Here is a 12785-nt window from a genome sequence, read left to right on the forward strand (position 1 = left end):
TTACTTTTTGCCTTTTATAAAATTATGAGAATGGTTTGCTACCCCTCAATTTCATTGTGTGTGTTGCTTCTAGACCCTGCCAAGCATGTTCGATACATTTTATAGCTTAATTTCGCATAAAATCTATGTTTTTTTTCAAAAATTAAGTGTTTTTTAAGTTGCTGAGTTTTTCTTGAGTTAGAAATTTTTGGTCTATTGAGTTTGAGTTTGTGAACTATATTAAGACTAACCCTGAAGAATATGTCTCATGAACGATTGATCCCTTGGATGAATGCATCACCTTTGAACTTAGATGCATACCAAATCAATGCTAGATATGAAAGAATTTTCAGGTCCATATCTTGCTTGCACTGGAAATGAACCAAACTGAGGATAACTTAATTGAAATTCCAATCATAGTATCTAATTTTCTAATGCTTCAATAAAGATTAAATTAATTACACAAACATTGAAATTCAAACTCGAGAATTGAACACAAGTTTGCAACAATTTACACCGTGAAATATGCTTAAATAAGTCTACAGACTTGGTGAGAGACCATCTTAGATTTGAAGTAGTTTTAACTTGGTTTGATTAAGAAATTGCATGGTTGGGGCAAAAAAGGGCTTATTGTGGGCAAGTTTGGTGTGAAAATCACTTGGATGCAATAGTTTGTCTATTTTGATATACCCTAAGCTTTCGACAGTTGGGTGACTATGCAACATGAGGATCCTCTATATGAGTTTGAGCATGTGACTTGTGGCATGTGTAAAAAATGTGGATCAAACACTCCAAAATGCTATTTTTTGTCTTTATAAGCATTGGTTTTTGCCTTTTATAAAATTATGAAATAATGTGCTGTCCCCAAATCCTAGCAAGGAGTGCTGTTTGATGACTTTGTTGGGGGCTGTTGCCTGTAGACCCTTCCAAACTCATTTAATACATTTGTAGCTGTAGTTTGCATAAAATCTTTGTTTCTTTTTAAAAAACGAGTGTTTTTTAAGTTTGTGAACTATCCTTAGACTGACCTTGGAGAAATATGTCTCGTAAATAATTGATCCATTGGATGAATGCATCACTGTGGAATCTGGATGCGAAACCAAATGGAAGTCGGATATAAAAGTATTTTTTGGCCCATATCCTGCACTATAAATGAGCTAAATTGAGGAAAGCTTGTTGTGAGACCATCCTAGATTTGATGGAATTTCAACTTGGTTTGAATAAATTTTGGATTAATACACTTGTTGAGGCAAAGAAAGGTTAAATGTGGCCAACTTTGGTGTGAAAATTACTTGGATGCAATAGTTTATCCATTTGATATATCCAACCTTGCATCTAGCAACTGGGTGACTATGCAACGTGAGGTTACTTTGTATGATGCCACTTGGTGATTGTAGCAAACTTTATGCTAGTGAAGTTATAGAAGTTGGAAAAAATTATTCTTCTAAGTGGAGAACATTGCCAAGAGGGCATACACTTGATAAACAAATATTAATTTTAAGAGAAAACACGAAAGGGACCTAGGCATAAGAGACCTATGCAAGAGGACAACCATTTTTAAACTTTAACTTCCAGATGAAGAAAAATAGAGATAAAGACAATGAAGTGGCCAATACTCATTCATGAGTTTTGAAAACCACTACCAAATTTTGGGAGAGCAAAACAATATTGATGTAAGTAAACAGTATTTAATTACATTAAAAGAAGGTTCTATGAGAATGGAACCCACATAAAAGAGGATAACTAAGAAGCCAAATGTAGGGGTGGAATTCGAGTCAACATTGGCTTTGATTGGGGACACATGCTCCTTGTGGGCATAGCTAGATTCTCATATATCTCTAATAAACAAACAAAACTGCAGGGAAATAAGTAAGGGAATCACAAAGGTGTATGAAAGAACAAGATAGACTAAAACAAACTGTACATGGCTAAAGATTGGAATGCTCCACTATGAGCAAGCATGGCTAAAAATTTGAATGCTCCAATACAAGCAAACATGGTAATCCTAACGGCACAACAAAGATATAAAGACAAAAGGGTGGTATACATTAGAAAACGACAATTGATTTAGGAAAATAGGGTTTTACATGTTGCCTATGAAAATGTAACAAACAATTTTGAATCAAACATGTGTAGTTCAAAGATCGTGTCCAAAACATGAAGCAAAACACCAAGAACATTTCATCTAAGTTGTTCCTGATTGTATGTGTAAGTTGGTCATCTTTGGACACATAACCTCCAATGTATCAATGGAGTCACTCTACTTCTGGCACGTGTCATTTAAACTTCTTGTAAACCAACTCTAGCATGCTCACAAGGTCTTTAACCATTAAGTTTAATAATAGCACCACCGTGTAGATCATTGGAATACCTTTCCAACTATTTGAGAAACAAGTATAAAAAATGCCTAAATTATGAACTTTAGAAGATTATGTATAAAAACTGCCTTATTGTTTGTTTCAACCCCTATATGGTAAAATCTAAAAAAATGCAGAAACGTGACTGCTGACGATTTCATCTGTTCTAGAAAGGCTACCCTCACAAAATACCAAAATATGACAAAATACCTTCCGGTGTTGCTGCCATGCTTTTTACACCAAGTAATTGCAAAGGGCTGAAACCTGAAGGTATTTAAATCTAGGCTTTGGTACCATTAGAGAATTAAGTAAAAGAAAACTTATCATACCAATATATCAATGTGCATAAGATATTAGTGGATGCCCCTGTGGCAACCCATAACACAGTATGCTCAACATATAATTAGAAAAAAATGAATGATATGACAACTCATTGTGCTGGCAAAGCCTTGTATTTATTTACTTCTTTCTAATGATGTGATGACTATTATGGTGGTGTCGATCTTTATGTAGATTGCATATATTGGTATGATCCTGACGAGTTTTACAACTTTAACAAAAGTGAGTTTTGTAGTTCAATGTGCTGTATCAGGATTGAATGTCTATGGAGGTCCCAACATTCTAAAAATGAGATAAATGAAAAGATTGTGTCAAACTTGCTTGTCTATTATAAAAATACACTGAAAATTTCTCTTGTCGGAAGTGGACAGCTAATTTCTTTCCTTTCAAGTTTCTTTATAAGCTCGAAAATTGATTCTTTTTCTGGGAAAGGTTTTTGCAGGGTGGAGAAGATGATCATTTCTATATTGTTCAAAAGGGAGATTTTGATGTCCTTGTTTCCAAGGTGAACATTCTTGTCAACAAGTGATAAATAATTCATTAGTTTTGTCATGTATAAAAAGGTCTTCTCGTTTTTTGCAAATAACTTTTAAGAGAGAATAAGAAAAGTTAATTTTAAGGTAGATTTCCTTGTCTTCTCTTCTCAATCTTGTCTCTATTTTTGTTTTGATGTACAAGTGAAAAATTGATTTATATATCGAAATTTGTTCAATAAAGAGGGGAGTGTATACCATAAGGTGATAAAATCATAAAATAACTAAAAAGCTGCAAAGAAAGATCCGTGATGGTCCAAAACAGTTTGCAGTTATCCTAATATCATGATAATAATAGCAACGCTTTGAGATCATGTGACAAGGACAAATTTGGAACATAGATTTACAGAAACACAAAATCACAATGTCGTTTGAAGGTTTTAGACTATCTGATTTCTTTGATGCTCAACTATAACAAAATATTAAGTCAATATGCTCATATCAAAAGCTGGAGGTTGATGAGCTTCTTGAGGATCCCAGACATCCTCACTTTCCATGGGTTTTGAGGCTTCAATTTCTTCTTGTTTTGTGTTGACAGCAATGGAAGTTGCTCCAGGGATACTGATGGTAGCCCTGGTTGTTTGTGTAATTAACTGCTGTGATTCTGAAGACCGGAAGAAAAATAATTTATTAACAGAAAGTACTAAAATGTAAATTGCTGGAATTGCTTTATATCTGAAGTGTAGCTGCTGAAAATCTATACGTAACTTTTTTGATTTTCTTTGACGAGCAAGCTTGGGAGTAGGGTCTCAGTCCCATATATTAACTTAGGGTGACGGTCCATATACTAACTTCAAAACAAAAAGCAATCACACATGTTATGATTACATGAGCCCTGTGGATATGGACACACCAGGAGCATTAAAAGACTGATCCTTGTCAATTGAAGTGGCTTCATTAATTCAGACAATCCACAATCTAGAATCCCTTACATAGGACAAAAAAGAGGGAACTGTGCGAAAGGCACATAGAAGAAGAAAAATTACTCCAGTATGACTGACCCAGGTGCCTGCATACCATTTCAGTCACTGGATCAATGAAAACAATGGTCTGAAGAAGCATATCTATGGGCAGGGTCTGTGACAGGCAGCAGGGGGGAATTGGCTGCTTGAGAGTGCCACAATATAGCTTTATAAAATGGGTGTACAGATCTCCATTGAGCAGCATACCATGCAGTGCCCTAATTTGTCTGTTGAGGGTTGTGAATTTCTTTTCAAGTTTTCTTCCACCCTCAGCTCTACCATTTTCTTCTTCAGAATTGATGCTGCTTGACATGTCCAAAGGCCTTATTTTGTTTGCAATTGCCACTTGTCCAAAGACCATAGCAGAGGAACTATGATTGCGGATTGAATGGTGTTTGCTATTGAAAAATCCACCAAAATTTATAGATCACATTCATTGCTGCCACTAGAGTTCCCACGGCTGCTTAGCAATATGCTTACAAACTCAATGAAATGATGGATAAGTGAGCCAATTGAGGTGGCTTTGGATAACTTCTTTTGAGGAAGTGGAAAAGCAGCATGTTGATGGAAACAGGGAAACTAATTGATGATGAATAGTAGTTCAATCTGATGAAACTGGAAATGAAATCGAGCTATAATGCTCTTAACATAGATAAGACAGAACACAAGCAAGAATACAAGCCTATTATTGAGAAGGAAATGGCACCAACTCAGGCCCGTATATCTAAGGCAGTGTGAATGCTGCCCTTGACATAAAACATATAATGTAGACTCACATACAACTTCCATTCATAGCTTATTGGCTTGTAAGGCCTAAAGGTATAAATAAAGTATTTTGCCTCTATATATTGTTCTCTTCATAAACGTTCATTCCTCTCTTCAGTCTTATGCATAAAATGTCGCTTCTCTTGATTGCCAAATAAGGAAACATGAAGAGATATTAGACTTAATTATGTCGTATTTCATCTTCTTGACTTGTAAGTTGTAAGTAATACAATTCACATTTTTATCTCCCTTACTTTTACTGGTTAAACCCATCTGAACACTTTCTTTCAATTAATGTAGATGTCATAGTCCTCTTTTTAAAAGCCAACTTTCATTCATAGAGGTTGGACTTTTGAGAAAGTTTGTTTTGCCTATTCTTTCTTTCTCCTTGTCGGTATTATGCATAAAACATTGTTTACCCTGATGGTCTGATAAACTTAGTCACCCATGTTGATGTTCCAAATGTAGTTAACCTTCCAACCTGTCAGTCTCAAACTTTTACTATCTGGAGTTTTGAACAACAAAGAATACGCCCTTCATACAAATAAAGAATTTCAGTGGCCTTACTTTAATAACGAACAGCTTTAGCAGAGTTGTGTGGAATTTGGATGAGCTATAAAAGTGTCATATTCTTTGTTAACAAGAGGAGGAAGCTTGACAAATCTTAAATTTTCAGATAAGATTACTGCATACGGTAGGTGGTTGTCTATGTGGCTTGTGTTGATAATCCAGGTTCAAATATAGTAAAAACGTTTGATCCTTAGTGCTTAGAAATTCATTAATGATAGCGTATGTATGGAAATAGAAATAACATTGCAGAAACTAGAAACATGAAATGCCACAAGAACATTGGTATGTGTGGAGAAAATCCTTTTGAGTAAAAACCCCACCACCAAAGTGAGTACAAGCTTGCACTAATCATAAATGTAGAGTACATCAACACAACTTTCCCCTTTAGTCTAGTAGCATTTCAATAGCAACATAACTCGTAAAACAACCATACAAACTATTAATTATCTCATGGCTCCAATATATAGGAAAATATAATACAAGAAACTATAAATGGCTTTCAATACAATGGATTCAAACTAGGAGCTAAGTATTCTACATGCACAAAAGGTATCTCGTGACGTGTTTGGGAGTTACAACTACAAGCATCTTTTAAGAGGTTTCAAGACTTTTGTCATTAACTTGTTCACCCAACTTCATTGAAAGACAAAAAAACCCATTGGAAGGCAGAATAACAACTCCCCAAGTCCAAAAAAGACAACCAATATTTTACACATCATTGTAGATGTTTTCTTAAACCTTTGACAATTCCATAGATGCTTCTTACACCTATTACATTGCCATAAACAGTCAAATAATCTCAGCCATTTCATGCCAAGCATCCAATGACCTTCCATATCATGCCACTTACACGCATACTCCAAGTCACCTAAAAAATAATCATTAATTATAAATACCAATTTGGTTGGTCAAGTTGGTCCATTCCATGATCCTTGGAAATGTACACATAATTAATTGAATATCAAATAAATAAATTACAATAGTTTAAAACGATTACAAGGTGAATATCACTTTTATTCCAAACAGCCTAAACTAGGATATGAAAGGAAATTAAAAGTTTAGTGTTATATTTTCTAATATAAATGATGATCACACATATATTTTTTATGAAGAATGCAATCTTGATAAATCTTCAAATTTTTTAGATAAATAAAATTACCACACAGTTGGTTTCTGCCTATGTGGCCTGAACTAGAACATGAAAGGGCACTAGAAGTCTAGATCTTTGATTTCTAATTAGCCAATAGGCTATGTTATTGTGAGAAACCTTCCACTAGTTTCCACATTTCTCACATCAGGTTTTTGCTGGCGTTGCCAGTTTTTAGTGGAATTTGATGCGGTTTTCAAGGCCCCTAACACAACCTTGACAACGCTTAATACTCAACGGAAAAAGGCACATCACATGCTCAGCAGAAAAAAGGCACAAAAATATACCGTATATGAATTTGAATACTCTGGCACACAGTTCATAGCATGTGATGTATAAATTCGTGCGAGTATATTTATATATTATTACTAAATAGAATAATGAAGTAATCGAGTGACTGAATTTCTGTACTAAATTGTAAATTTTTTCGACCATTAAAGGTGTGAATCAAGATTAGGTGCTTTAGAATTTAATAGTTTTCATTTTCACGTTGCAAAGCCATTAGGAGTTGGATGAAATCTACTACCTACGGTCTTATCTAATCTACTATCTACAACATATTTTCTCAATTTATATTATTTGAGATAGTATAGTTTATTATGATTATAAATTTAGTTGTAAAAAATTTCATCAAAATTTTAACATTAAATTTGAATGTAATTAATGTGAGATGAATATTATATAAAGTAATATATCAAATATTTTATGAATTTAAAATTTAAATGCAATTAAAACATAAATATTGTGACTTTGATCCAAATTAATTAGTTGGAGATAAATAATTAACTAAATAATAAATATTAATTAACTTGGATAAAAGAAGAAAGTGGAATAAAAATAGATAAATAGAGAAATGGTTAATTAGTTAGAGATAAATAATTAACTAAATAATAAATATTAATTTAGTTAATTGGATAATGTGATCATGTCGTATATTTTTCATATGAAAAAATGAATTGGAGTGGTAAACGACGAGGTGCCATTTTACATGGTTATGTTTTTTTTAAAAAATTTTTGAAATGGTTTTGTGAATAAGAAAGGAATGCCTATTCAAAAAAAGTAAAATAGGATACTTAGCTACATTGGATTGGTGGATAGATTGGGCTAGGGATGCTCCAAGTGACACGACTGTTAACATATTAAAATGAAGGATAAGATGATTAAGGTGACTTGATGCACGATTGGATAAAACAAATTGATGGGATCTCAAAAACAGAAAAGGGTTTTGTTCAAAAGATGTATGGAAATGATGAAATGTGAGTGAGTAGATGGCTAATGGAAAAAAAGAGGAATTATAAATGTTATATATGATATGAGCAATTAATTTAATATTTACAAATGTTGAGTTTGTGAGCATTATGAAACAAATCCCAAATAGTACATGCACTACAGACAAAGAGCTTAAGAGAACCAAACAACAAAGACCCTTAAAGAATTAGACAAAAGACAGAAGCAATCTAGGTTTACGTTTGTAAGGAATTGCAGCACATTCTAGGTGCTTTTTTATCTTGCTTCAATTTTTGTGTGCTTCATATTTTAGTGAATTTTTTAACTTACACTATAAAATATTAAATTTTTGAGTGCTTTATGTAATTCCTTTGTGTGGTCAAATGCAACACTAACATGGCCCCACTTTCCTATCTATAACCCAACTTATATATGATTTTTGTTTACATTTACTTGAATAGATTTAGTCTCTATAAAGATAACCTCTCTATTCCAAAACATCAATTCTCTTTTACACATATCAACGAAATTGTGAGCAAGAGTAACAATTCGGTTGTTGATGTTATTGGAATTGTCATTTGTGTCGATGTAAGAAGGGGGGGGGGGGATAAAATAGTTATAGAATTGCCTGCCCCCTCCCCCATTATAGCTGAATAGTAGAGGCCATAGAACTATAGATTGGGGGGGTAGAGGGACCCTACTATTCGCGAGGGGCACTCCATAGTTGCTAGAACTACCATAGAATTTTAGGGGCTCGATGCAGAGTGGGTGGATATAGAGGTGGCATTGGGTGGTGAATCTTCTCACCAACTTGCTGTTTGGTAGACCTTCTCGCGCCTAACTACCGGGCGCTTACGATATACCCACGGTTCATCCATAGTCTGCTAAGCAGTTACGCCCTCGCCCTAGAGGCACTTTAGGATACACACCAATCTACCTACCGCTGCTACTCTCCCTTGGACCCTCTACTAGAGGAATGATGTCAATACCCCAAGGCCTCTCCCTTTCCGCCCCAGTCTTCTAGAGTGGCGGGGAGTCCATCATCAAGAATAGGCAAATAGTTTGGGGCCCGATAGTTGATTCTATACGTAACATGCCCACTACTATACTCTCCTCCCTCCTCGGGAACAGTAGGGTTTATTCCTCCCACCCACAACTAACTTATTGGAGGGGGGGGGCAATTTACCTAGTTTATTAATCCTTTCTCGCAGCTTTGGAAGCTAGAGAGCTTGTGACATAGGTGAAATCATAGTTCATGTATGTCAAGAATCCGTTCTGTATCCAGCAGCTATTGTTGTCATTTTATGACACCCTTGGTCCATCAGTAAGAACTGATCAGAGATACGATCCATGGACTAGCGCTACCCTAGTTGATCAAGGAGAAAAGCAGAAGAATCATGAAGTGTTAGGTGTTGCCTTGCCAGGAGGAAGTTCCTCCCTTGGCCTTTTCTTCCTTCCCTGGAACTCCGGAACCTCGAGGTTCCAAAGTTCCTTCCCTTTGCCATCTCTCCTTTCTACTTCCTGGAACCCCAAAGTTCCGAAGTTCCTCCCTCTCTTTCCCCCCTCCTCTTCTGTTCCTCGGAAATCGGGGTTCCGAAGTTCCTTTCTCTTCTTCTTCCCTTCCACGGAACTCCGGAACCCCGAGGTTTCGAATTTCATTTGCTAAGTCTCGCCTTTTCCTTGCCTCCTTCTCAGTTCCCCGGAATTTCGGAACTCCGAAGTTCCTTTCTCTTGCCTTCTCCGGAACTCCAGAACCTTGAGGTTTCGAAGCTCCCTCCTAGCCTTTCTTCCTTTCTTTCTCTAGAACTACGGAACCTCAAGGTTTCGAAGTTCTCCTCCTTTGCTTCCCTTCTTTTTCGGAACTCCGGAACCCCGAGGTTCCAAAGTTCCTTCCTTAGCCCTTTTTCAGTTCTCCGGAACTCCGGAACCTCGAGGTCTTGAAGTTCCCTGCTGCTCTCTTTTCTCCTTCCCGGAACCCTGGAACCCCGAGGTTCCGACGTTCTTTCCTTGTCTTCCCCACTTCGGGAGCCTGAGTTTCCGAAGTCCTCAGACTTCTTTCTGGCTGGCAACACTTCCGGATGGCGTGATCAACACTCAAAGCTTTAAATGCTCCAACGACTTTTGTGACTTGTGCACCTTCTTTTGTGGAGCCACATGGGTGCATTTAATGTTTTTGACAGGATTTCCATCAAGGGAGGTACGAGGCCATGCTTGTTGTGGTGACTTATGTCATGTCTGCAAGCTCCGACTTTGGAAGGTCAGTCAATCCACCCTTCTCAGGGTTGCCTTTTCAGGGTATGGCTAGGTTGCTTGCATGTATAGATGTCAAGTGCATGCACTTCCCTGCACTCCCAGGTTGGCATTTCCTTGCACACACATGGGGCATGATCACTCTTGTAACCATTTTTCTATATAAAGGCTGTTAAGCCTCATTGTAAGGGGTTCTTTCCCTACTGGTTTGAGCTATTCTTTGCTCTTTCACTTCTCTTGTATTTATCTTGCATTTATGCAACTGTAAGTTTGGCCATTAGCCTTATAATAAATTGAAAGTCACCATTCTTGCCTTCCTTCAAACTTATGTATGCTGTGTATGTTTCCTTACCTTCATCATAGTTGTATGTTTTGTGGCTCTTCTCTCGTATATTTTGTGTTAACTTATTTCTGAGTGTGACTTGTGGGAAACCTTCTCCCCTCTTGACATTCAACGATTTCTAACCTCCATACATGCATTGGGGTCACTCATACAACTGAAGTTTGTGCATCTCTTGGGTGTTTCAGTTGATTCTTTGTGTCATTTCGGGTGGGGAGAGGAACAATCTCTTCTTGGTGCATCATCTCCTTTTATTTTAAGCATTTCTCTCTTCTCTTTACCTCTGCAAGTTGTTAGAATAGGCTTAGGAGTAAGTTTTGAAGTGTTGAGTTGGTTCAACACGTGCACCTGGATTGAGAAGGCCGGCCTTCTCCGGAGATTCAACCCAATTGCGCAAGGTCCCACACTTCGGGGTTGTTTCCATGTTTCACAAGGTTGTTGAGTTGATAGCTTAGCAAGGGTGCAAGCTTTTGTGATAACAACTACCATAACCCGAAGCCATCATAAAGCCAGCTGAGCTATAAAGCCATCTTGCTCAGCATCCTTACCCGTCCCAGCATATTGTCTAGTGCTCCTTCAACATTAAGGAGAAGAGATGGTTTTGAGGTTCTTAGGCATACATAAGGTTCTTGGACATGTGTAAGACAACTATAGATGTCGCTCTATGGGGGGCAACAAAGAAAAAGATGCCCATAAACAGTATTCTTGCTATTAAAAATGGGCATTTGTGCAAATACAATTGAAAGGTACTAAGGACATCAATTGCTAAAAACCTATCTATAGACCTTGATATAGAAGAATTAGAACAATTGAAAACTTGGTTTAAACAAAATGGGCCTAACATTCAATCATCTTCAGCAGTCAAATAATTATCACTACTAAATGTAGTTTTTACATTCTATGATTTGCACCATCCAATACATTATTTAATGTATATTTTACTATCGGCATAACTATTGCACCCCTTTTGGTGCAAGTGCTAGTATAAAAATGATTAACAAAAATATTTTCATTTGGTAATTTTATCACCCTTAGTCCTGATAGCCTGCACTGGAACATGAAAGGAAAATAAAGGTCTAATGTTTTGATTTCTAATATAAAATGATGAATGCAAGGGAAACTTGATAAACCTTCAAATCTTTAAATAAATATGGTTACCACATATGGTGGGTTGATATCTATGTGGCCAGAACTAGAACATGAAAAGAAATTGAAACTCTAGAGCTTGGCTTTCCAAAATAAAAATGATTAACAAAAATACTTTCATGTGAGAAAGGGGCATCATTAGGGGTATTGAAGGGATGATAATTGAGAGGGTGAAAAGGAAGAGTATTTAACTTGGTTTCATTCCGAAATAGCATGATATCATACTAGCATTTAGAAAAAAAATCTTCATGGGATGTGATTTCAGATATACACCATAAATTTCAGAAAGCTATGGATTTGTTCTTTACATGGACCTTCAGATTACAATGGGCAAGATTTAAGGATTTTAATGTCAGTGTTTTTAGATATCTTGTTAAAAGGTGGCCAAGTAGAAACATTTACTAGCAGCGTAAAACTTCAAGAAGGCTTTAGAAATTCTAAAGCATAATTTGAGCTTCGCATTTATAGCTCCAAAGAAATAAAAGCATTGGCCACCAATAATTGGTTCTGTTGCAGGCATACAAGAGAATGCTTTTTTGAGCTTGGTATAACTTTTTTGCTATTGATTTGTCATTTGCAGAATTAGAACTTTTTTTAGAAGTTTTAAACGTTTTAAATAAACAACTTGGTAATATTAATAAAAACAGAGTATATGGCTGTAATGTCCCCTTTTCTAGGCGACATGAGATGAGTAGGGGGTGACCTACCATTTGAGTTCCCGTAGGTCAACGCCATGGTTAGGGGACTCATTCTGAGGGTCATTTAGCTTTGCAGGGGCTTTGTGAGCCGTTTTGAACCTTCAGACGACAGTTCCTTCTTTTTAGGGAGGTCTCCTATTTTTTAGGGAGAACTGGCAGTTGACTGAATGACCACTCGGGGGACCAAGGAGCAGAGAAGGATCCTTTTGAGCAGTTACAGGTGTTTGGAGAGAGGTTCCTATTTTTTAGGGCGAGTCCCTACTTTTTAGGAGGAACTATCAGTTGGCTTGCAAGACTCAGACAACATCAGTGATCACAGTGCTTCAGACGAAATTCAAATCTGAGTCGCGGATTTCATTTTATGAGTAAGTTAGGAAATATTAAGTTGGATTAAATTAATAATAATAAAGCGAAATAATACAATCACTTTATATAATAAAGTGGCCCCTTGGTACATTTCCCTAGAAGTTAT

At 36.4% G+C, this 12785-nt stretch overlaps 1 protein-coding gene across 2 annotated transcripts in view; it reads left to right on the top strand.

Moving 5' to 3' along the window:
- Positions 1-12785, top strand: part of LOC131052376 (protein phosphatase 2C and cyclic nucleotide-binding/kinase domain-containing protein) — a 119704-nt gene that overhangs the window by 42779 nt on the left and 64140 nt on the right. Inside the window, exon 6 of one of the 2 annotated variants that reach the window (XM_057987025.2) lies at positions 3118-3180. In XM_057987025.2, coding sequence (XP_057843008.2) covers positions 3118-3180 — 63 coding nt within the window. Of the gene's footprint in view, positions 1-3107; positions 3181-12785 lie in introns of both variants that reach the window. The other variant, XM_059210045.1, reaches the window with a different exon arrangement.

The sequence above is a fragment of the Cryptomeria japonica genome, chromosome 8, assembly GCF_030272615.1.
Source record: "Cryptomeria japonica chromosome 8, Sugi_1.0, whole genome shotgun sequence".
Lineage (NCBI taxonomy): Eukaryota > Viridiplantae > Streptophyta > Pinopsida > Cupressales > Cupressaceae > Cryptomeria > Cryptomeria japonica.